Source organism: Astyanax mexicanus, chromosome 20 (assembly GCF_023375975.1).
Source record: "Astyanax mexicanus isolate ESR-SI-001 chromosome 20, AstMex3_surface, whole genome shotgun sequence".
Taxonomy (NCBI): domain Eukaryota; kingdom Metazoa; phylum Chordata; class Actinopteri; order Characiformes; family Acestrorhamphidae; genus Astyanax; species Astyanax mexicanus.
The window spans coordinates 26031681-26055633 of record NC_064427.1 but is presented as its reverse complement, the minus strand read 5'-3'; the positions used below and the strand labels follow the sequence as shown (position 1 = coordinate 26055633).

The following is a 23953-nucleotide window of genomic DNA, read 5'->3' as shown; positions in this document are numbered from 1 at the left end:
ACAAAGCTTGGTTCCAGAATATTCCAGCATACCTATTTAAGCACAAAATTAAGCATTGTTTTTTTTTTTTTTTTTTTTAATTTTTCCCATTTTCTCCCCAATTTAGCACAGCCAATTACCCAACCCACTCATTAGGACTCCCCCTATCACTCGTAATGCCCCAACACCAGGTGGGTGAAGACCAGCACACGCCTCCTCCGATACATGTGAAGTTAAGTTTCTGCCTGAACAACTATTAGTACTATTATTTGTATTTGATTTAATATTATTGTTTTTCTGAGTAAATAGCTTAAGATCTATGGTTTGTTGTCATGCGTCACATGTCCAGAAAGCCTGGTTTCATGGTGTGGGGTTAAATTTCTCAGCTGTTCCAATCAGACAATGTTTGTTCACATGCTGCAGCCATTTTAAGGAAAGCAGTATCGCCAGACCTATCTATTCCCGATTGACCATAAGTGGTGTGTTCCTAATGGATGTGCTAGCAGTACTTTACCTCTATCGCAAAATCTGCACAAACTGTATAAGTATATTCAGGCTGCAAGGGATGGATTATCCCAGGATACCATTAGGAACCTCTACAATCCATGCTGAGACTGGTTAGAGACCAGTGTACTAATGCATGTCAAATATTGCCCATATTAGGCTAATTGTTTAATCATTTATTGTCACTGGTAACCATAGCATTGTAATCTGACACTTACTTTAAGGTGAAGCTATTTTTTGTGATAAAGTAAAGCTAAATGGTGATACACAATATTTATCTTAATATTTTTTCATCCCATAAGGTAATTACAAAAAGACACTTCTGAGACAGATTTAACACAGGCACTTTTATTATTCAGTGCCATTTCCTGTATATTAGAGTAGCCTAGTATTTCTAGCTGAATGTCCTTAAGGGTGCAGCTATTTTTTTTGATGATGAAGAGTGTATAAATCACTAATGTTATATTAAAACATTTCAGTATTCACATTATTTTCATATAGTCAAACATATAAGGTTAATTTTCTGAACTAATTAATGGACTTCATAACCCTAAACCTGTAACTAGGACAGTGACTTGCATAGGAAGGTTCTAGAGTTGCACTGTTCTATGTCATCTTACACGTACACACTGTGCTGCATTGTCTGCTGTTCTCTTTTTATTTCAGCCCTTTGCTGAGTCATTTAGGATATCATCTACAGTGTCCAGGGGTGTGTACCTGCTCCCCAGTCAGAGAGATATTTGCCCTCCGGTGAGAATTTGAGGATTCTTGTGTTGCAGTAGCCGTCAGACACGAAGATGTTTCCAGTTTCTGGGTCTACAGCTACATCGGTCGGCTTGCAGAAATGGCTCTTGTCGCTGCCGGGTTTAAAAGCTTCTCCCAGAACCAGCAGAGGCTTCTCCGTTCCGTCCTTGCTCAGTTTAAACACCTACATGAGTGGAAAAGTACAACAACAGATGGCTTAATGACTACAGTCACTTTGTAAAGCTATGCTGCTGTATATACAGAAAGAAACTGAGCCAAAATGAATCACTTTTTTCATACGAGCTCAATTAATTTCCAGCTGAGCATATTTAGCACAGCGAAAACCACTGCTTAACGCTTCAGAGATCAGGCTGAGAGAAAAAATGAATTACTGGAAAATATAAAAACCTTCACAGCTGACATTAAAGCAATCTGCCTTACCTGATGAAGAGCAACATCCGTCACCCAGTAATTATTATCCTTATCTGTGGTAATGCCATGCGGCAGATAAAACCTGTCCAAATCAGAAAAAGACACTCAGAAATGTTCCCAAATGCAAAATTACTTACAAAAGTACTGACTAAAAAGACATCAGAGCTGTGCATTGGCAAGAGCTTAGAGGTATATAATCACAATATATTGTTACTTTAAGGAAGGCACAACACTATGATCATTTAAATACATTTTATCATCTGATCGTATGAATACAAGCCAATATCATGTTTATAAAATATCCCATATCTAGTGGGTGGGGTCTCAACACAATACAAAATGAACCACTGTCTGACTCCAATCTTTACATTCAAGTAAATTATTAAAAATCGTTGCAAAAAATAAACATCAAAGTCTTCTTACACCCCTTTAATCTGTGCAATAAACTAGTTCTCTGAGTTGATGAGCCAAACACTGAGACTTACATATTTTTCCCTGAGGCCTTGAGCACATTGCCTTTGCTTGGATCCACAACCAAGATGGTGGACTGCTGAATGGGGCCGAGGGACCTCTGCTGGTATACCGCTTTGTTGTCAAATGAGCTGCAAAAAAAAGTAAACCATTATCAATCAATCAGTCAATCAATCAATCAATCAATCTTTTTTTTATTTGGGAAAAAAATACATCCAAACTAAACCCCACATTATGCATAAACTTAGCATAAATACAAAATAAATAGACATTACAATTAGCAATAAAATGTATCATGTATTAACACAAAACATACTGTATTTGAAATTTAAAAGTGGTTGTTAAGAAAGAATAACTATTGTAAAAGTATGGTCTGTCAAAACCAAGCTGAACTGCTTGAATTTTTGCACCAGGAGTGGCATAAAGTTATCCAAAAGCAGTGTGTAAGACTGGTGGAGGAGAACATGCCAAGATGCATGAAAACTGTGATTAAAAACCAAGGTTATTTAAGCAGTTCAGATTGGTTTGATGGCTTGTGATCATCCATCTCCCTCTTGATTATATTCCAGAGGTTTTCAGTTTAGTAAAATTAAAGAAACTAATCATTTTTAAGTGGTCTTTTTTTTCAGAGCTGTATAATTTATTCTTTTCTTATTTTTTTAATACATATTTCTAATTTAAATGAGTGTGTGTATATGTGTGTGGTCAACTATTACACATGTCTCAGCCAAATGCTTATACCAAGCTTATACCAAAGAGAAATGTTGTTTGTTCACTGAAATAATCGCTCACTAAAAGCTAATTGACATATTTGTGATTTTGATATGAAGTCCTATCGATTTATACAGTTTCACTGCACACAGAACAATAAGTGATAAAGAATAAAGATAATGTGCAGCAGTGCAGCTCAAGAAACAGGTGGAGAGATAGAGAAAGAAAGAGAGAGAGAGAGAGAGAGAGAGGAAGACTGGATGAGGAGGATGAGTATAAAAAAACAGAATAATGGAGAATATCAAGAAAATCTGTGACAGTCAAGAGAGCCTACAGGAATACAGTAATAACCACCCCATTTATTTCCTCATGCATATACAGTAAGCACTTGATCCATCACACTCTTTAACTGCAGCCTCCCTGAGGACCTCTCAATGTAACCAGTTATGCATAACAAATATCCCAGCCCGGTAACCAGCGCGGCGAGGACCGGCCACTAAATCACTCCTTTATCTAATCACTTTGCATAGAGAACTAAACTAAAGCTCCATTCTGTAATTCTGCAGGGAATGCTCCATCCCGGCTCTTTCCCAATGATGAATTTCTGCCCAACTCTGCAACACGATCGAGAGTGGTTGGGGGCAGAGGATGAATGGATTTAAGAGGGTTGCCTCTCTTCACCTCGAGACCCAACTCATTAATCCTGCTCTCCCCACTCCTCTCACTCTTTTACAATCTTTTCCTCTCGCTGGCTTCAGCAGAAGCGCAGCACGGCCGACCCTGGAGCACGGAGGCTGGGGCGGCTTCACCTCTGCACGTCTGCCGTCGGGACTGGCCTTTATCCAGGGGATAAAAATCACAATGCTGCAGCAGCTCTGTGGAAATGGGCCGTGGCAGATGAGTGGAGCAGAGAGCAGGCCGGGCTAATTCATGTTCTTTCTGAATTTACTACACCAGCAGCTGTGGTCAACACACTTCCTCTGTTGGTGTAGGGCACGCAGGGCCTGAAGGAGCATGTACAGTAGAATACTGCAAAGCATGGCGAATAAAAGAGGCTTATGATAGGATACGCGCTTAATCTTCTGGCCAGAATTTAAATCTTTATTTGTAATACTGTGGTTACAGCACCAAAAACATTAAGCTTATTGGAGGAGTAAATTTCATTCTTGGGCTGATATTAAAGCAGCAGTGCATAAGGGTTTTCTTTGAAAGTAGTAGTATTCCTGACTTTACCTGCACTAAGACACTTCATCACTTTTTTTTATGTAACTGATATTCATTTATAATCATCCACGCTGCTATAGCAATCTTGCACTTTGGACTTCATGTTGCTGCTACTTCCCTACTCCTTTTTAATCTATTTTATTATTATTTTAATTTTACTCTATTTTATTTATATTATTATTATTTATATCTATTTTAACAATTGCTCTGTAGGTGTAACTGGACAGTGGGAATACAATTTCGTTCCACCTCATGTACCACATGTGATGCGAATTGACAATAAAATCTCTTTGAATCCTTGATAGAAAAATTAAAAAAATGGTTTCAGCCTCTGGCGTGACCATCCCAGCTGCATCTAATATATTAATTAAAATATATTGAATATAATTGCTCCCTACAGTCAAACAAAATTAACAAAACAATATACTCCAAAACACTTGTTCTGTGCAATTACACATTCTCCAAAAATGAACCTTTACCTTGCAATCTTTCTGAAGTTTAACGGTGCGCCGGCTCTCCAAACAAGTAATGACTTTCTCATGGAACACGGAAGCCCGAACTCAATAAGAAGCAATAGTTTAGCTGCTTAAATCCTTTTACTCAACGCCCTTTACACTCAGGACGGCATGAGCCGAAACACATCCACCTTGGAATAAAAGGATTTAAGCAGTTAAAGTCTTGCTTCTATTGAGTGCAGTCTTCCGCACCAATGAGCAATTACACAGTCTCACCAGAGAGGTCTCCAAATCCCCAAATCTTACAGATTGTAGCTTTAAAGCAATACAAATGTATTGTATCAGAGGAAGCCCAGCAATAAAGCAACATCATACAGACTCATACATAATGCTAAACATTACACTGGCATGCCAAAAGTCATGGGACTAATCTCAGTATCATGTATGACCCCCTCTAGTTTGGTAAAGTACAGCAGCTCAGCCTGGCATTTGGACACAACAAAGTGGACAGAAGACATCTGGAGGGATGTGAGTCATGCGGCCTGGACTGCCACCTACTGATAGCTGGTATTTGTAGGTGCAAGACCTTAGGAGTCATTGGACCTCTCCACCACATCCCATAATTGCTCGACATGTCGGACGAACATGCAAGTTCCCAGCTCTAAAGTGGCCCTACGGTCTAACTGCTGCTCATCAAATGTAAGTTGATCAAAGTTTAATCAAGTTTAGATCCCAGCAACAGCGCCATGTTTCATTGTCACAAGCCTCAAAATAAAACAGTAAGATCTTGTGATGGGTAATTCTATTTTTTACAGGTGGATAATAAGTACATAAACTGAAGGGAAACATCTTTTTTGAGGCTCAACTCAATATGCACTGTTGACCAAACTGTGATGTGGAACTTTTGACCAAACTAAGTAGAGTTATCCCAAAAAAAAAACACTTTATAACCACTTACTTAATAGACTTTAAAATGCTTCATAATCAGTTTATTTATGCATTTTTACAGCCTAGCAATAGTTATTCTGTGTTGTTGAAATATACATTGGTTGGACAATAGTATATGTGCTAAAAGTGGGATTAAATTCAGTCCTTTAAAGTGGGTTCTAGCTTCTGAAATTCTGTGGCCTTTCAGTAACAATCAGGTGGAGCTGCCAAACCTCCACCCTGTTTTTGTGTCAGGTATTGTCTGCTATTATGGGATTTAATGTTGCACTGGGTTACTCAATTACTCAAGTTTCCATGAAGCAACATCTTTGTCTAGTGACTACACATATTACATATTAATAACATAGATAACATAGATGGGCAGTGGTGTTCTGAACACACATTGTCCTTAAAATAGTCCTTAGTATAGATGCATGCTGCCACAAACATGCCACGGCTCCATAAAGACATGCTTTGTTATCATTAAGTATCATCTCAGCCCACTCTATCAAGACATTGATCCCCTTACATAAACCGCAAGTGTTCTCTTTCAATCCCCTCAAAGACAGAAAGATATGAAGCTGCGCTCGATATAGACACGCCCAGTCAAATAATGGGAAGATTATGAGTGACTATCAGCCTCCATTCATCACTGGCTCTAGAAGCAGCGGCTCTGTTTATCATAATGCCGAGGCTTCCCGCTGGAGCTTTGTGGATTAGCAGGCCAGACGTGACTAGAGCTGGCTTCGGCCTAATGACACCTCAGTCACGGCTGCAGGCACCGAGCAACCGTAATGACTTCAGAACCTGAGACTGTGCTTCATCTCTGACTAACGGAAATAGACTTTTAGGCCAACAGACTCTCAAACAACACACTCACAAACACACAGCAAGCTGTAATGAATTAGTCTCAGCTGGTTTAGTATGGAAAAAAAATAATGCTGCTGAAATGAAATTCAATTTGGTGGAAAATGTAAGACACAAGACCTATTTCAAAGATGACTGTGCTCATTTTTTCCTGCTGGATGTTTAAAAATGACGCATGTATGAATGCTTGCTATATGAAGAATAAGGCAACAACAAATGAGAGGTATTAACATCTTGTTTTTAAGTCTAAATTCAATATTTCTAAATGATTTATTAATTACAACCTATTTTTATACATAATCAGAGATCTTTAATGTGAAGATCACTAATAATTGTACAATTAAAAATGCACAATAAATCCATTGAAAAGGCCCTGCAGTTACTGAATGTTACATTATTAATGGGTGATTGATGGGTGATTGATGAGTCAAGGAATCGGTATTAAGAACTACAGACAAAAGTCCTATCCGCACAGGAATAGTTTCTCAGGGTGACGTCTGTAAACAATATTTTACACTTATACTAAAAAACAGCAGGACCAGTGAGTTTTTTTTGGCTTTCTCAGTCACATGACATCACGTTCAGTAGCTCCTCCATTCCACTCGCTGTTGTGTTTTTGTGGATCTCTGTGAAAAATGCATGCCCCATGTGTAATTACAGTTCATGGTAGTGGACAAATAGTTATTTTATTAAACGCAAGCTGACTAAACTCAGAGATGTGTGTCCAGACGAGAATAAAATTACTGGAGGACCACTGAGTTCAGCGAAAAACAGTAGGTAATTCACTCTGTAATTTTCACGTACATGGTCATTCCGGACGAGAATAAAATCACACATGACCCCCATAAAAGAGAAAATTACATCAGGACCTCCTAAAAAACTAATCCTGTCCAGATAGGGCTGAAGCTGCTTTAGTTCTTCTTCATTTTGCTTCCACGTGACAGATATGGAAAAGGTGGAAAAAGACGTGACTACACGTGCAGTAGTATGATTTTAAGTGAGCACTACATAAACCCATACAGTGAGAACAGTACTAACTGAAATAAAAAAAATTCTAAATAACTGACATGACCAATATTCTCCAGCCTTCTTTCTAGACAGTTGGTTTGATTGCTTTATTCCAGTTTTTTTTAAGTCACTAATACGGTTATGATTATAATTAATTAGAAACTAATAAGAATCAAATTGAATTAGTGACTACACAAATATTATATCTACACATAATATTTTGGTTGCCACAACCTCTACAAAATACTCGAATATGTCAGTTATGGCTCTAAGAAAGCTCTAAAATACACCTGACATTAAAACCCAACCCAGCTGTTTTGGGGCGAGTTGCAAAGTTGAGAAAAGGAAAAGCAGTTAACAAGAGCACAGCTCCTGTAGAACTCCTTTAAGACGGTTAGAGAACCATTTCAGGTTCTACCTTGTGAAGCTGACAGAAAACAGAAAATAATTCCAAGAGTGGGCAAAGCTGGCATCAAAGCAAACGGTAGAATCTAAAGTATAAAATATATTTTGGCTTGTTTAACACTTTTTTTTACTTCATAATTGAATATACGTTCCTTCATAGTTAATAAAGAAAAAAAGAGAATGAGTGTGTTCACCCCTTTGACTGGTACTGTATATAATAGATTTGACTGGCGAATTTATATTTGTGAAATCATATCCCCATCCCCATATTTCCATATACTGTATGACCTAGAATATAAGATCACAGCCTTGATGCTAACATCTGCATTACTCCACATTTAACAACATCAGCATATTTTGTTTATTATTTAATTAGTGAAAGGTGAAATGTAACAAGGCTTCTATTACAGACTAAGATCTGGATTTATTCTATAGCAGAATAAAAAAAAACTCTGTTATAACCCTCAGTACATTTTCCGCAATAAAATTTACATTCACGATTAAAACTGCGCTTGTTGTCGCCAGTAGATTCAATTATAGCGCCTCCCCAGGTAAAGCTAATGGAGCTTGAAGAGTGCTTAAGTGTTGGGAGCGGTTCAGTACGTACTTCATTTCCCATCTGTGGTCTCCTCTGTGGAAGATGACTAGGTTATCATCAGAGTCCACAGCCAGACCGGACACCTGGCCCAGCTGCAGCTCAACCTCGGGCCAGTCAGCCAGCTCCTCCAGATGGGTTCCTACACACACACACACACACACACACAGAGAAACAAATGAGCCAACAACCTTAGGGTAAACACCGTCACAGGTTCTGGATCAGAATAAAGAAAAAGAGGATGGCATATGGAGGCGTAATCACTCACAATGGCGTAAAACGCAACAGAAGAGAAAAGCTGCCGACAGATTCAAACACAAAGCTGTGCTGTTTGGACTCGGGCTTCGTTTAACACTGTAATGCTATCCGCCAATCTGCTGACTTGGGCCTGAAACACAGCGTCTGACATCGAAGCGATAAATGCGTGTGCTCTTCTGTCGCTCCCTGGATGTAAGGGTTTGCTAGACAACAGCATTTGTGTGTGATTATTTTGGTGTGTGCTTATCTTTGTGAGGACCTAATGTCCTTATAAGTATAGTAGTATTTCATTATTATTGCCTTTGACAATTTTGTATGCATTTTTTTGTTTTTACAAAAATTGTTCCTTGAATTATAAAACCTTAAAAAGAGAGAATTATTTACTGTTGGTCACTGAGGTTAAGGTTTGGGTTGGGTTAAATGTAATATTAATTAGCTACAGTTATTTTATATAGTATGTGAACATACAGTCCCCACAAGAACAGCAAAACCGAATGTGTGTGTACATGTGTGTACCAGCGGCTGGCAGGCCCTCATCAGAGCCAGCACATGCCTGAGAGAGCAGTGGAGAAGTATGAGGCATCAAATTCAAATGAACGCAGAAGCGAGGCTAATGGAAGCGCGCGCGTGTGTGTAAACACCTTTATGAGGCCCTGGCACAGTCACACTCAGGGTCTACTGGGGGATTAGCTGCTAATGTGGCTTTTTTCCGCTCCTATACACTGCTGAGTGCTAGGGGCTTAGCGCTGGTGATCTATAATGGTAAATTGTGACAGTTTAAGTAGTGGAGGTCAAATCTTCATTCTTCTACTGAATCCAAGGGTTTAAAAGTCTAACAGGATAAACGGGAGAATGTTTAGAGGTGCAGAAAAGTGAATAAAATGAAGATATTTTAGTGTAGTTGCACAGCATCGCTTAAAAGTGAAATACAAATGTCTGTCTAATACTGATCTTTCTATTTCGCCCAGTTTTTCTCAACAGTTCAGTTATTTCAATCAATTTCCACCCACTAGTTGGGCCTACCATACAAGGTCACTATGAAGTTTAGTATCCAGTATGAATTATTCAGTAACCACTGTGATTTTGCATTTCTACAAAGAATTATTTAGTTTTAATAAAATTTATTCATGCGAATGCAAATTAATCAGTAAGCGCAATGAATCAATTCATGCTACAAATGATTTAATAACCAGTATGAAATATTCAAAATTTAATGTTAATTATTTAGTATCCACTACTAACTATTCAGTTACCACAAATAATACTACATATTATAGTATCTAGTATGAATTATTCTGTAACCACTATAAATTCCAGAACCTGTTGCATTATGCATTATGAATAATTCCGTAATTAGTATAAATTTGATAAATTCGTGATGGATTTGAACCTACTATGAATAATTCATAATCCAGTATGACTCACCAGTATGATTTATTGTATTCAGTAACAACTCTAAATTATTCAGTAACCACTACGAATTCCACCTACCTAAGCGCTATGAATTTCAGTATTATATTCATAAACCACTATGAATTATTGAGTTACTGTTATTAAACTACTGTATCCAAGGTCATTATTTATTTTAGTATTGAGTATGAATTATTTAGTGTGTACTACAAATAAATTAGTTACCACGAATAATGCATATTTTAGTATATACTATAAATGATTCTGCTAATATGCATCTTTCAGTATCTAGTATGAATAATTCTGTAATTTGTATTAATTTTATAAATTTGTGATGAATTTGCACCTACTACGAATAATTCAGTATCAGTTATGAATTATTCAGTCCCTGCTCGGAATCAATGACTCAACAGTACTGAATTACTGTATTCAGTAACAATTTTGAATTATTCAGTAACCACTATGAATTTGTACCTACCTAAGCTCTATAAAGTTCAGTATCATATTCATTAACCACTATGAATTATTCAGTTACTCTTATGAAACTGATGTAACCAACATCACTGCTGAGGAGCTATTCATGTTCAGTTCAGCACATTTGGAGGAGAACACTAACTATCCAGTTCCTTCACATATTTTTACTTCAGACCTCCACACAGGCTAGCATTGATCTAAAAGATGGGGAGATGGACGGCCATTCTACCCACCCAGAGAGGGTGAGGCCTACAAACTAATATAGGTTTTACCATTTTTTTTAGATATTTAAGTACAAATGTAGGTACATATCAAATGATACTGATTAAACTTAAACTGTGAAACAACAACAATCCAACAAATACATTTATATACAAACGGTTCTATAAATGAAGCCATAGAAAAACTGTTTTTGGATATCTTCCATAAAGAAACATTTTTGTGAAAGACAGATGTGTAAAGAACTTATTTAATGTTTCAAGTAGTGGACATTAGGGGTGGGCGATATGACTCTAAAATAATATCACGATATTTCAGGGTATTTTTGTGATAACAATATATTTGGCGATATAGGAAAACAGAAAAATAATTAATTAATTTCAGGAATATAGTATAATAGTATAACAGAATAATCATAACGTGGCAAAAAATAATATAGCATAAAATAATATAATGCAGCAAAAAATATTGCAGAATATTTAGTGCATGCATATAAACTGCAAACTAAAACAATTATACAATAAATAAACCTAAAGCTTCACAGTAAATAATAGACTACTTTTACGACAGAATATCTCTATTATCACGATATGGATTTTTAATATCACGATATTTCTTTATAACGATATATTGTATACGATATAATATTGCCCACCCCTAGTGGACATAAAGGTTCTATACCAACTGCTAAAGCATACTCAACAAAAATGGATCTTAATGGAACTGAAAATGATTATTCTATGGTATCACTCTAAGAGAGTACTATACCTATAACAAACCATATGACAGGATACAGAGCAGTAAAAACTCCAATAAACAGAGACAAAACCTTCATACTCATTTTATGATGAAGTAAAATGCAGCATCTCTGCCACCAGCCACGTATTACAAAACTGATTATATAAATATAGTCTTTCACTCTCACAGCCCAGTGATTCTACCTCTGCTGTATGCGATAGGACTTCAGATGAGATATAGCCCACGCCCCCGTGATGAAATAGTTTCAGTTCGGGAGGCAGGCAATACGTAGAGACAGCGCTGGCCTGCACTGTGGAGAAATGCCTTCAGAGTACCATGAATCACATGCATTAGTAATGGAGCATGAAATCACTGTGAGCAACAAACAATAAGCATGCCTATTCCAAAGCACCGGCATCATGATTAATGGATGCAATCTCCTCACAACCACAACACACACTGCCAGAAATGAGGGAGCTCATCAGAAAAGCACTGATGGACCTGATGAGCTCTGATTGTATTAAAAACAACAAAAAAAAAAAGAATTTTTAACTGGTTAACTGGTCAACTGGCTGGCCAACAGTCTCAGTGTCTAAACTTCTAGATTCCTATTTGTACAACTAACCCTTGCTTTCGTATAGTTGAAATCTTGCCCCTAAAAAATGTGACAACCCTTCCAGAACCTGATACGTGGTCAATACAAATAAATAAATAAAATATAACACAACTTTATTACCAGCCTAGCGATGTTCAGCAACCTCGCAACTGGACTATTGTTAAATTAAGGGTATCATATCTTTTCAAAAAGAGGTTGGGAGTGATGCGAAAACTATAAATCATTGTCCACCCCTGTACCGTCGCTTGGTGGTTAGTACATTTGCCTTTCAACACTGGAGTCTTGGGTTCAAGTCCCTGTCTGAGTGAAGTTACGATGCTTTTCTTGTGTCAATGTGAATTTCTTCTGGGCACAATGTTTTTTTCCCACAGCCCAAAGAACACGGAGCTCAGGTAAATTGTATAATTGCTCAATGAAGTCTTTCAGGTGGAAGGTTGTTTCCGGTAAAGAGTATGCTGTGTGTAATTGGCTGCTGTTTCTTAAGTGTGGTTGTATTGAATGTTGATTGTAAAGTGTCCTAGGATTCCTTGAAAGGGGCTATCTATAAGTGTATCATCATCATCATCATCATCATAACCTGTTAGTTCTTTAGTGATAAGGAACTGAAGTTTCTGAAGCAATTCATTAGCTTCCTGTTTTTTTTGTTATTGTTCTGTTTTTTCTGTATCTCATATGCAACAGCCTTGGTCACTGCTGTTGCCTCATTTAAAGTGGAACGGAAATTTAGACGCACTACTAGTGATTTCTAAAGTTTTTCTATATGAGAAAGGGCCAAATCCATTAAAATGTTATCACATTTATGTAATGCAATGGTTATTGTATTTTTCACAAAGAAAATACTACATTTAAATGTAGGGCATTTTACCGCTTCCATCTCTAATTCTTCAGTAATAGGAATCTTAAGTTAAGTTCAATATTTGCTGGATTCTGGACACATTTTTAACATTCCATTTTAAATGCAGAAGTCTCAATCACTGCTGTTGTATCATTTAAGGTGGAACAGGAATTTAGCTAGCTGGCTATCAACTAAGACGTACTACTGGTGATTTCTAAGGCTTGTTATGAAGAAAAGAGCGAACTATATTAAAACTACTTTAAACCAAGACAAAGCAAGGGTTATAGTAATTTTGTAACAAAGAAAATACTACATTTGTGGGGTTTTTTTGGTTGCTTGTGCTGCCATTTTGCCAGTCCCATTGCTGCTCTCTTTGTAGCTGTGCTGTTTGGTTTGTAAGCGTTGCATTGTTGCTAGGTTACTTGTATGAGGCGGAGTAATACATGGAGAGCTTTTTTTTTACAGTGCATTACCGGCTGATAATGTCACTCATAAAACGCCTCTCAGCCAATCACATTGTAGGGTCGGAGCTAACTGTGGAATAATACTTTATAATCGAGATAACCCTTCTCCTAGGCGTAAATGTGCAAAACATACGGGTAGGTATAACTGATAATTGCAAGGATTGAAATGGGATTGGGCTGTCGCTGTAGCATTACATCTGCACCATTGAAGGCTTTATTGATTCTGGTAGCCTAAAGAGCCACAGTCTCTGCAATAGAAGAGAGCAGTTTAAAAGCTAAAAGTGAATGCAGGGCTCTTACAGATGAAGATACATTAAATATGTATGACTCAGATGATACATGGCCTCAGCGGAAGGGCAGGAGCTTTTTAAAGCAGTTTTTTATGCGCAGAGATGAATGTCTTACATCCACACTGGTGTACGATTTTCCTCTGGGTCAATAACTGAGAGATACTCACATAGACCTACGCTAGACCACGACATACCAAACATACACCAGGCTAACCTACAGCTCTTTCTCTACTGCATACACTCTCGCCATACTGCCATCCACCCATAGCACAGCACTACAACTGCAACAGCCTCGCACCAACACAACCCTGCCAGACCAGCCTTCATGAATTATTCCCTGCAAGATGTGAACAGGAAGTGCAATTAAACCGACTGGAACGGGAGTGAACCCAACAGCCTTCTTCACACCACCTCACACCAGCTAAACGCACGTCATCTCCTTCCTTTCCGCCCTCCCGGACTTTTAATTAGATCTCGGGGGCTGATCAATAGCGTCATGACAGCGATCCAATAGACACGCATTGATGTTGCATGAAATTTGCCGTGTCTCGGAGGCCCCGGACTCCAGCAGTCACAAACCGTACCAGCAGGCAATTCATGCAAAACAAAAGAGGCAATTCAGTTGCTATTGAATGCAGCACATCGATGAAAACTGTGAAACTGCTCTGCTCGGGTACAACACTCGGCAACATCTACCACAGCAAACACACTGCAACACGCTGAGCTAAACTGTACATTTCCAGACTTAAAAATACAGACAAGCCAGAAAGAAAAAAAAACAAGAAAAAAACAAATAAAGCATAACTCTAAGTCCACCGTGTACATTCTAACACAATAAGAAGAGAGGATACACATTCTGTTACACTCTTTGAAATAAAGGTAATACAGGTTCTCTTTTAGTTACATATGGAACCATGACTGCAATAGAGATGACTGGAGAGCCTTTTTAAGCTATTAAACCCTAGAATTTAAACTTTACCCAAGAATATTTATATTAGACTTAATGTTGTAGCTACTTTTAATTATTACGTATCTACTATGAACTATTACAGATTATTTGGTACCTACTATTAATTATTCAGGATCCACTATGAATAATTCAGTATCTCCTATGAATTATTCAGTATCTTTTTAAAATATCATTTTATCTAAATTTTAGAATCTACAATGAATTATTCAATACGTACTATGAATTAGTCAGCATCCACTATGAATTACTCTGTATCAATTATTACTTATTCAGTATCTACTATGAATTATTCAGTATCTATTCAAAATGTTCATTATTTACTCTAGTTTAGTATCTATTACGAATTATTCAGTATTCAGTATTTACTCAAATTTTCAATTGCTAATATAAATTATTCAATTTCTACTCCAAGTTTTAACACCTACTCTTAATTATTCAGTATTTACTCTACATTTTGGTATGCACTATACATTTTAATACAAACTATAAATTATTCAGGAACTGAGATACATTGTTCAGTAACTCTTAGAAATTCAGTAATTATAAATCATTAATATTATTAAGCTCTGCTAAGAAACTAAATGCTGTTATGTTGTTTAAGGTATTAGATCATGTATGTGCCTTTAGAGTTTAAAGGGTTAAAAATAACATGATAAATATTCTTTACCAATTTAAATATTCTTCACACTCACATCTTCTCGTCAGAAATACTGTTCTTTGTGTGAGTAAAAGTGGTTCTTCTAATGCATCACTCAGAGAACATCGTTGATGCTTTTGTTTTTTCGCTCTCATTTACTGTTTTTCCCATTCTGTTCCTTTTTCTCACTTTCCAAAAAAAGCTAACTGCAGTGATGCGTGCGGAGATGGCCCAGATTCCTCATATCACTCTCACCATCCCGCCATCTTCCCTCTGAGACTAATGTCTGTAATATGAAGAGAGAGCGCTGCACGCAGGAAACCATGTCTACAAAATCTCGTCTTCCAGTCAGCGGCTCTTCTGTCCTCTGCTAACAAAAGCCGGGGAGCGCTACACTGTGAGCTCACTGCCATTCAAAAGCAAAAGATTAATGATCGGGATGAGAAGATGGGCAGGCATGGGCTTCAAAAGAAAGCGTTCACATGGACCGGCGAAGGAGAGAGAGATACACAACACCACGCCTTGGATCTTTGGGTGAAACCAGGGCAAAAATAAATCAATAAATAAAAAAATAACGGAAAAACAAAGAAAAATGCTTTGTTCTTTTTTTTTTATTGTTTCGAATCGACGCCAAGAGACCCACCTTGTTTCTTGGCCTTTGCCACCCCTGCACTCGGTTGTCTGGCGGCTGGTATAGTCTTGGTCCCGGGAGGCCTGACAGTGGACTCTAACTGGTGAAACTTGTGCACTCTGTCCCTCACCAGAACATCCTCCCTCTGTCTGAAGCCTAGCCTGGGCCCGGGCCAGACCAGGTCTTTCTTTTGCATTATGCTATCAATTTCAGCCACCAGATCCGCCTGGGCCCGGGCCGCCTCGGAGGGGTTATACTTATGCACATGGACAATGTCCTCCCTCTCCCCTAGGAGTTTGGAGAGAAGGGAATAGAAGTCACCTGCACAGGAAAAAATAGAGGAGGAAAAAAAGCAGGAAAGACAACAGGAGAGAAAGAGAGAGAGAAAGAGGAAAAGGAGAAAGAGAAGAAGAAGAATGGGCCGTGTGAATAGAGCTGTAAGGGAAGCTAGGGAGAGTCATTGGCATGGAAGCAGCCTGTCTGATAGGAGATAACAGCTTTACAGCACTGTGGACAGTAGACAAGGCATGATGGAGAGAAGCAGGAATTTATCTCTGTAGGTGGGTGAAGGCTTTAGTCGCTCTAACGACAATCTGTGCAGTAATACACTCGAGTCCCGCCTTCAGACACACCAAACGCACCTCCCACTCGCTTTCTCACAGAGAGAGAGAGAGAGAGAGAGAGAGAGAGAGAGACTTATACACCTCTGGGATCATTATGTATTAGTTTCGACCTTTACATACCAGCATCATATAAAAGCTAATTACTCACAGGGTGAACAAGTGCTTCAGTATTATGGAGCTATCTGAAGGTGGTGAGTTTGGCACCAAACACCAAATTAAATTCTGGCTACTTTCAAACTTATAAATATACTATTATCTTGTCTTGTATCTTGTATTTCACTATCAGTCAAACATTCTCACAGTTGTGAGTTGTGTATCAGTTTATTTTAAAAAGCAACAACTCTAAAATTAATCAAACTAAAATAAAACAACCCTATAATGCTTACATTTACTTTGACGTTTGACACTTTGAACCCAAGATATTCCATGTTTTAACTTCATTTCATGTATTAATATACAACTATTCATGAATTTTAGGCAAGTAGCACTTTAGACCTGAAAGAAATATCAGTGCTTGGAAATAAAGTGGAAAAAAAAAGAAAAGCTAAACAATAGAAAGAAATGCAATATTTTCAATCTATCTATACAAAAAAAATATAATAAAGACAGATAGATAGAAAAACAGATGTTACTATAGTGTTGGTCCCTCATAATTATAATGTTAGTAGTATATTACAATTTTATTACTACTGTGTTCTCCACTTCACTATTGTATGAATACTTTATTACTATATTTAATTACCTTGTTGTTACAACGTTATTAATGTTGCAGTAATGCTATTATCGTCTGAAACAAAAGTCAAAGTAAATGTAAGGAACACTTTATTTGCATTAAAATTTGCATTTCCCAACCTTTTCTGATTTGCAGGTGAAAACAAACTGCATTTAAATTCCTTTCAAATAATCCCTAATTACACTCGACTGTCTCATTCACTAATGGCACAATCTCAATTAATGTTCTATAGAAGAGCACAGATCTACATGGGCTTCCTGCACAGGAACATAAGACTACTTTGTATTCAGGCCGACAGTGACAGGTCATTTGGCTAGAAAAGGTCAGTTCCTCATTAGAAAGCACTGCCTCTCATTCAAACGTTTCATCAAAGCCCTGTGAAAGCTCCATGACTACCACACCTTCAGCACTGCATTTAAAGAGCAGCCTACACCCTCAAGCTACCAGGACCAAACAGTTCATGGGCTGATGTAATACATATATGAGCACTGAACGAATAAAACCCAAGATGCAGCGCAAAACAAGACAACAAACATAGCCTGTTACACACAAAATAAAAAAATAAAGACAATTCAATGGTTCTTCAAGCAGATAGTTACAGATAAACCATGTTTAGCTATGTTCATATTACCAAGGTGATGTGACTGAAATCAGATTTGTTCTAATCAGATTTGAGTCACTTTGAACATGCTCAGAGTCCCAGCGTAATTCTGATTAGAATTACACCACATTTTAAGGTATTTAAAAATCAAGGTGTGTGGACAAAAAATTAGATTTCAATGTGTCTTTCGCTTCACTTACAACACAATAAACAATGACCTCATCAAATCCGGAGTGCAGAAAGTGTGGGGGTCCAATAAAAACGCAAAAATTAAGATCTTTTAATGGGTTCATATTACTAGGATTAGTTAGATTTTTGTGCATATGTAAAATCTGATTTTTTATATTTTATCTATTTTTCAGATATATCTCAAAAGATCTAGATTGTCTAGAGTATATCTAGATTGTATCCAAATCCATCCAGACATCCAGAAACCACAAAACACCAGATTTTTTCAAATCAGATCCAAAACACATATTGAGGTATTTTAAAGTGTCTTTTTTTTTTTTTTTTTGCTACTCAAATCAGATTTCAGTGTGTGTTTTGTGTCACGCACAATGCAACAAACAATAACCTCATCAAATCCAGAGTGACGATGGAAGTGCAGAGGTCCAAAAAGAATTATTAAGTCTAGTTACTGAGGCCAACCATATTGTTAAAACAAGCCACAAAGATAAGTTTGTGATGTCAAGACATGCAAATCCAACCGGCGAATAACAGCGTGGACAGATACTGCTCCTGCATTTCCAGTCACCTGACTACTTACCACTGTTTCCTACTCGTTAACTTTTGTATAAATACACCTTTGTTTCAGAGCCAAGTATTGCCACTAAATCTTTTTATTACGAACTAAAGGCTTTCCTTTGCCCTAACTGTTCTGGTTGCCCTCCTGATCTTTGGTATTGTCTACCGGTTTCTGCTTTAGCCTAGCTCATATCTGCCTTGTCTGCCATCTTGCCATTGTTATTATGGTTCAACCCAGCTATACTGTTGACCAGCTCATCATTTTTTTAACATCATCAAACCTCTATGAAGTCCACTAGATCTGACACACACATGCTTCCTTATTCCATTATTTATTTATTAAAATGCAAAATATTTAGCCACAAGTATCCATCTTCATTCATCTCAATCTAACATGAAGAAACATCACAGCAACAACCCACTGCCCTTCACCGATAAACATCTCTGCGTCAGGATTGGCTCCTCTGCACAAACACAGTGACCCAAAGCTCCGCCCCCCCTTTAGATATACGGGCGAAGGGCGCTTCTTATTTATTGAGACCATCCATCAGTCGGCCAGCAAACACACAGAGACGCAGCGAAGGGCTCTGACTGACACAGGCTGGATTTGTGTCCTAATAACGGCAAAGGCAAATATAGAAAGTGATTTATCAAGGTGTCCCACCGTGAGCTGGAGAAGCCTGAGATAATAAGTGTCTCAGCCACAGCCGGCTGCCGTGGAGACAGAGTAGCGCACGCTCTCCAACGTGCCCTCTTCCTCATCTTCATCTACTGCTCTAAGTACCACTGTCATTAGCAGTGAAGCGTCAGAGAAGGCTTTCACTGGGAGGGTGTAGCAGAGCAAAGCCTGCAGATGGAAAGCACATCTGTTTTTTACATTTAATGAACTGAAGGGTTTTATACATTTTCTGTGTTTTTTGTACAACCCCAATTCTCAAAAAAAGCTGTGACGCTGTGTAAAATGTAAATAAATGTAAATATTGTAAAAAATGTTGTAGAACTATCTTTCATTCACTATAAAAAAAGAACACATTAAATGTTAAAAGTGAGACATTATACCATTTCATGATACACTTTAACTTAATCAGAACATGATGGCAGCAACGCATTCCCAAAATAGTTGGGACATGAGCAAAAGCAAGTATTACTTTTTATTATTTTAAATGAGATAAAGTCCAAAACTTATATTTGTAGAATGTACAGTAAACTGTTGTGTTAACAAACAGTGAATTCTAGAAGTGTACCTCAGCCCATGCAGGGATTTCCAGTACAAGCATACACACTATCATGCATGCTTCCAATGCAGTGCTACCTGAGGGCCTGAAGATCATCTTTTGATGATGATTATGTATTGTAGAGTATAGTAAACTTATTCTTGTGCTTTTATGTTTTTTTTATGAACTGGTAAATGTCTCACTTTAAACCTGTGTTTAAACATATGTGTGCTATGTTCTACTAGTGTAAATAAAGTACAGAGCTTTAAAAAAATAAAATAAATTAATTAATACTATAACTGTTAAGTGTTGTATTATATAAATACACATGCTGACATGTTAAGATAGCTATTAACTGTGTATTCCGTTTGTATTAATTCTACAGCTCTGGAAAAAATTAAGAGACCGCTTCAGTTTCTAAATCAGTTTCTCTGATTTTGTTTATTTATAGGTATATATTTGAGTAAAATTAACATTGTTGTCTTATTCTATAAACTACAGACAACATTTCTCCCAAATTCCAAATAAAAATTGTCATTTACAGCATTGAGAATGGAGAAATGGCTGAAATGACAAAAAAAAGATGCAGAGCTTTTAGACCTCAAATAATGCATAGAAAACAAGTTCATATTAATAAAGTTTTAAGAATTCAAAAATCAATATTCTGTGGAATAACCCTGGTTTTTAATCACAGTTTTCATGCATCTTGGCATGTTCTCCTCCACCAGTCTCACACACTGCTTTTGGGTAATTTTATGCCACTCCTGGTGCAAAAAATCAAGCAGTTCAGCTTGGTATGTTGGCTTGTGATCATCCATCTTCCTCTTGATTATATTCCAGAGGTTTTCAATTTGGTAAAATCAAAGAAACAAGTGGTTATTTTTTCCAGAGCTGTATATTAACTGTACATGTATACTGTGTATCAGAAGACACTATTATCATTTGACGGCAAGATGAACAAACCATCTATACCTGAGATCAGAGAATTCATACATCTCGTACACTTGTCTTCCAGAATATGAATTCTTTCAGTGTTGCCTGAGCAATGTTACATAACACAGCAGTCTCTTCTCACACTACTCAAAACGCTGACGTGAATATGTGTGGAAAGGCCTGAGAGCCTGGGATATTCACACATATGCAAAAAAAATCCTGCTGAGTTTTGGTCTCAATAATTCTAATGCAGTAGGTGTTCCATTTGACTTGGTCAGCAGCACAGAGTTACACAATACTTACTAATATATTACACCGTATAGCTGGTTCTACATTCTGCATTCAGTATGTCCTAGTTGGGTATGCTGTGGATGTTCAGCCCTGCTGAACTGCTGCTCCTAAATGAATGTTACAGCCGTTGGAGTTTAATACCGCATGATGCAACATATACCAGTTATGCAGTAATCTCATTCTGTGAAAGGGTAATGAGGAGTGGGGGGCTTACAGTGGTCACATCTATTTTAATCTCTGCAGAAATGTGACAGAAACAGAGCTTAGTGCTGTTGATTCATCACTGATTGCTGTTAGCTGTTGAGTGCATGCCCAGCCTGCAATTTACCCAGAATGCTGTGGGCAAGAGTCAGACTGACACCAATCTTGTGAATGAGATTTTTATAAGCCAAAGAAAAAAAAAAACATTGCTTCAAATTTCCATGATTTAATAATACCACATAAAAATGATGAGTTTCTTTGATGATTTTACCAAATTGAAAACCTCTGAAATATAATCAAGAGAAAGACGGATGATCACAAGCCATCAAACCAAACTGAACTGCTTGAATTTTTGCAACAGGAGTGGCATAAAGTTATCCAAAAGCAGTGTGTAAGACTGGTGGAGGAGAACATGCCAAGACGCAGGAAAACTGTGAATAAAAACCAGGGTTATTGCACCAAATATTGATCTCTGAACTCTTAAAACCTTATATGAACTGGTTTTCTTTGCATTATTTGTTTTCTAAAAGCTCTGCATCTTTTTGTTATTTCAGCAATTTCTTATTTTCTACATATAAATGCTCTAATTGACAATATTTTTAGTTGTAATTTGGGAGCAATGTCCCTAATTTATAGAATAAAACAACAATTTTCATTTTACTCAAACAGTTACCTATAAATAGCAAAATCAGAGAAACTGATTCAGAAACTGAAGCGGTGTCAATTTTCTTCCAGAGCTGTACAGTCAAAATATTATTAGAAATACTTTATTGATCCCAGGGGGAAATTACAATTATTACAGTAACAACCATTTATGTTGAATAATAATCACTCAATCACTCAAAAATTACAATATGTACACATATAAAAATTAGCTGTAATAATAAGTACAAGAACACATACTGTAATTTAGCAAAAAAAAAAAAATAATAATAATAATAAAATAAATAATAATAATAATTACTATAATAATAATAATAATAATAAAATAAATAATAATAATAATTATTATAATAATAATAATTAAAATGATTGCACAACCTATTTATTCCAGACATTAATATTGTATTATAATATTGTATTGTATTGTAAATATGCAACCTAGATTCAGTGTTATTTTAAAGATGCAGCTGATGTATCCTTTCTGGGCCAGGTTACCCACAGTTCTCTATAGACATATAACAAAGGGGCAATAAACAGCACTACGACATTTGTAGAAAACAAAGCCTCCAAAGCAGAGTATGTTTTTGTTCATTTTTCACATCTTAAAATGACTGATTCTATAAAGCACTCGTATCTAAATCGTATTTTGATCAGAAGTATATCGTTTAAAATGTAGCTTATCATTCTATTTAAGCTTACTGGCATTTTAGCTTGCAACTACAGCAAATGATAAACAAGTTATAACATACATTTTACTTAGTAGTAGTTTATTTTTAATCATAGTGAGCATTTATATCCTGTTTCCTTGCAAAGTATTGCCAACCCATTGTTGTTTACTGAGCATTTTTCTTCTGTTAGTTTCTTTTTAGTAATTTATCCTGTCTGTTCTGGCTCTATTAGTTTAAAAAGACTAAACGAGATGCAGCTGTGTCGGAAATCTCTTTTGATCTGAGCTCGGACAATGGATCCAAATCTATGCAGGCAGCTTGTGTTATTCCAACTGAAGAGTGTGACTGAAGAGCGCTCAAGTACCGTCTTCAGCCTCTTCATTGATATTCTCATGCAGACTCATCAAAGGACATGTAAAGTGTGTCACTGTCGGCAGAAGCCTCCGTGAGGAGGGTGGGGAGCTCCCAATGGAGAGACAGAAACAAAAGCATCTTTGCTGTATGACTGCGTTTTTGGACCAATGAGGTCGCCACGCTCGCTGGCCGTCATTCTTGGGTTCTGAGGAACCATGGCAACAGAGCCGATCTGTTTGTCCTGGATGGAAAAATACGCAAAATGAGAAGAGCTGCTTAGCTACGCTTGACCAACAAAGTGATTGCTAACATCCTGCAGCTGGCTCACTTTAACTGAGAGCAATCTCCATATCTGAAATCTGTGGTGCTTAACTACTATAATATACAGTTTATGGACAAAAGTATTGGGACATCTGCTCGTTCACTGCTTCTGAAAATAATCAAGGGGAACAAAAACTTGTTGTTGGAATAACTGTCTCTACTGTCCAGAGAAGGCTAATTACTGGATTTTGGAGCATTGCTGTAAGGATTTGACTGCAGAAAGTGACTAGAGGGGGACAGTGGTCCAGCGGTCTAATCCGTTGCCACTATGAACGGGAGGTTGCAGGCTCAAATCCCGTTCATGTAAACTGGCCTTGCTCCCTCTGGGTGGGTAGATGGCGCTCTCTCCCCATCATGCTCAAAGGTGGCGTGGTGCGGCCTACGACGCGTCTGTGAGCAGATGTATCAGAACCAAGTTGTTGTGCTTTCCTATGAGCGGACTGGCGGCTCAGGCAATGATGCATCGGCAGAAGCTCTTAGATTCCTTCCTGTGTAGCTTGTCTAGTTCCTGTAGAGAAGTGTTGCCAATAAAATAAGACTCCCTGGATCAGATAAACATCAGCCTATTGGCAACAGGACAATGTGCGTCCACATACTCTCACCCTCTTAGGAGTTTGTCTTGAAGACGCAGGCGGTATGCCAAGGTCAGTTGCATCACCAGACTTGACATCCTTGCACACGATTTCTGTACGATATCAATCTAAAATTTGAATAATTTATTGCTTCTGGTAACCTTTATCTTC

The 23953-nt window shown here is 37.4% G+C and overlaps 1 protein-coding gene across 6 annotated transcripts in view; it reads right to left on the bottom strand.

The window, feature by feature from the left end:
* pam (peptidylglycine alpha-amidating monooxygenase) overlaps positions 1-23953 on the bottom strand; it is a 116394-nt gene that overhangs the window by 17575 nt on the left and 74866 nt on the right. For 5 of the 6 annotated variants that reach the window (XM_022665561.2, XM_022665563.2, XM_049469132.1 and 2 more), the window contains 5 exons: positions 15877-16185; positions 8335-8464; positions 2145-2261; positions 1669-1741; positions 1201-1411 (listed from right to left, as the gene is read on the bottom strand). In XM_022665561.2, the coding sequence (XP_022521282.2) occupies positions 1201-1411; positions 1669-1741; positions 2145-2261; positions 8335-8464; positions 15877-16185 (840 nt within the window). The remainder of the gene's footprint in view (positions 1-1200; positions 1412-1668; positions 1742-2144; positions 2262-8334; positions 8465-15876; positions 16186-23953) is intronic. The other variant, XM_022665564.2, reaches the window with a different exon arrangement.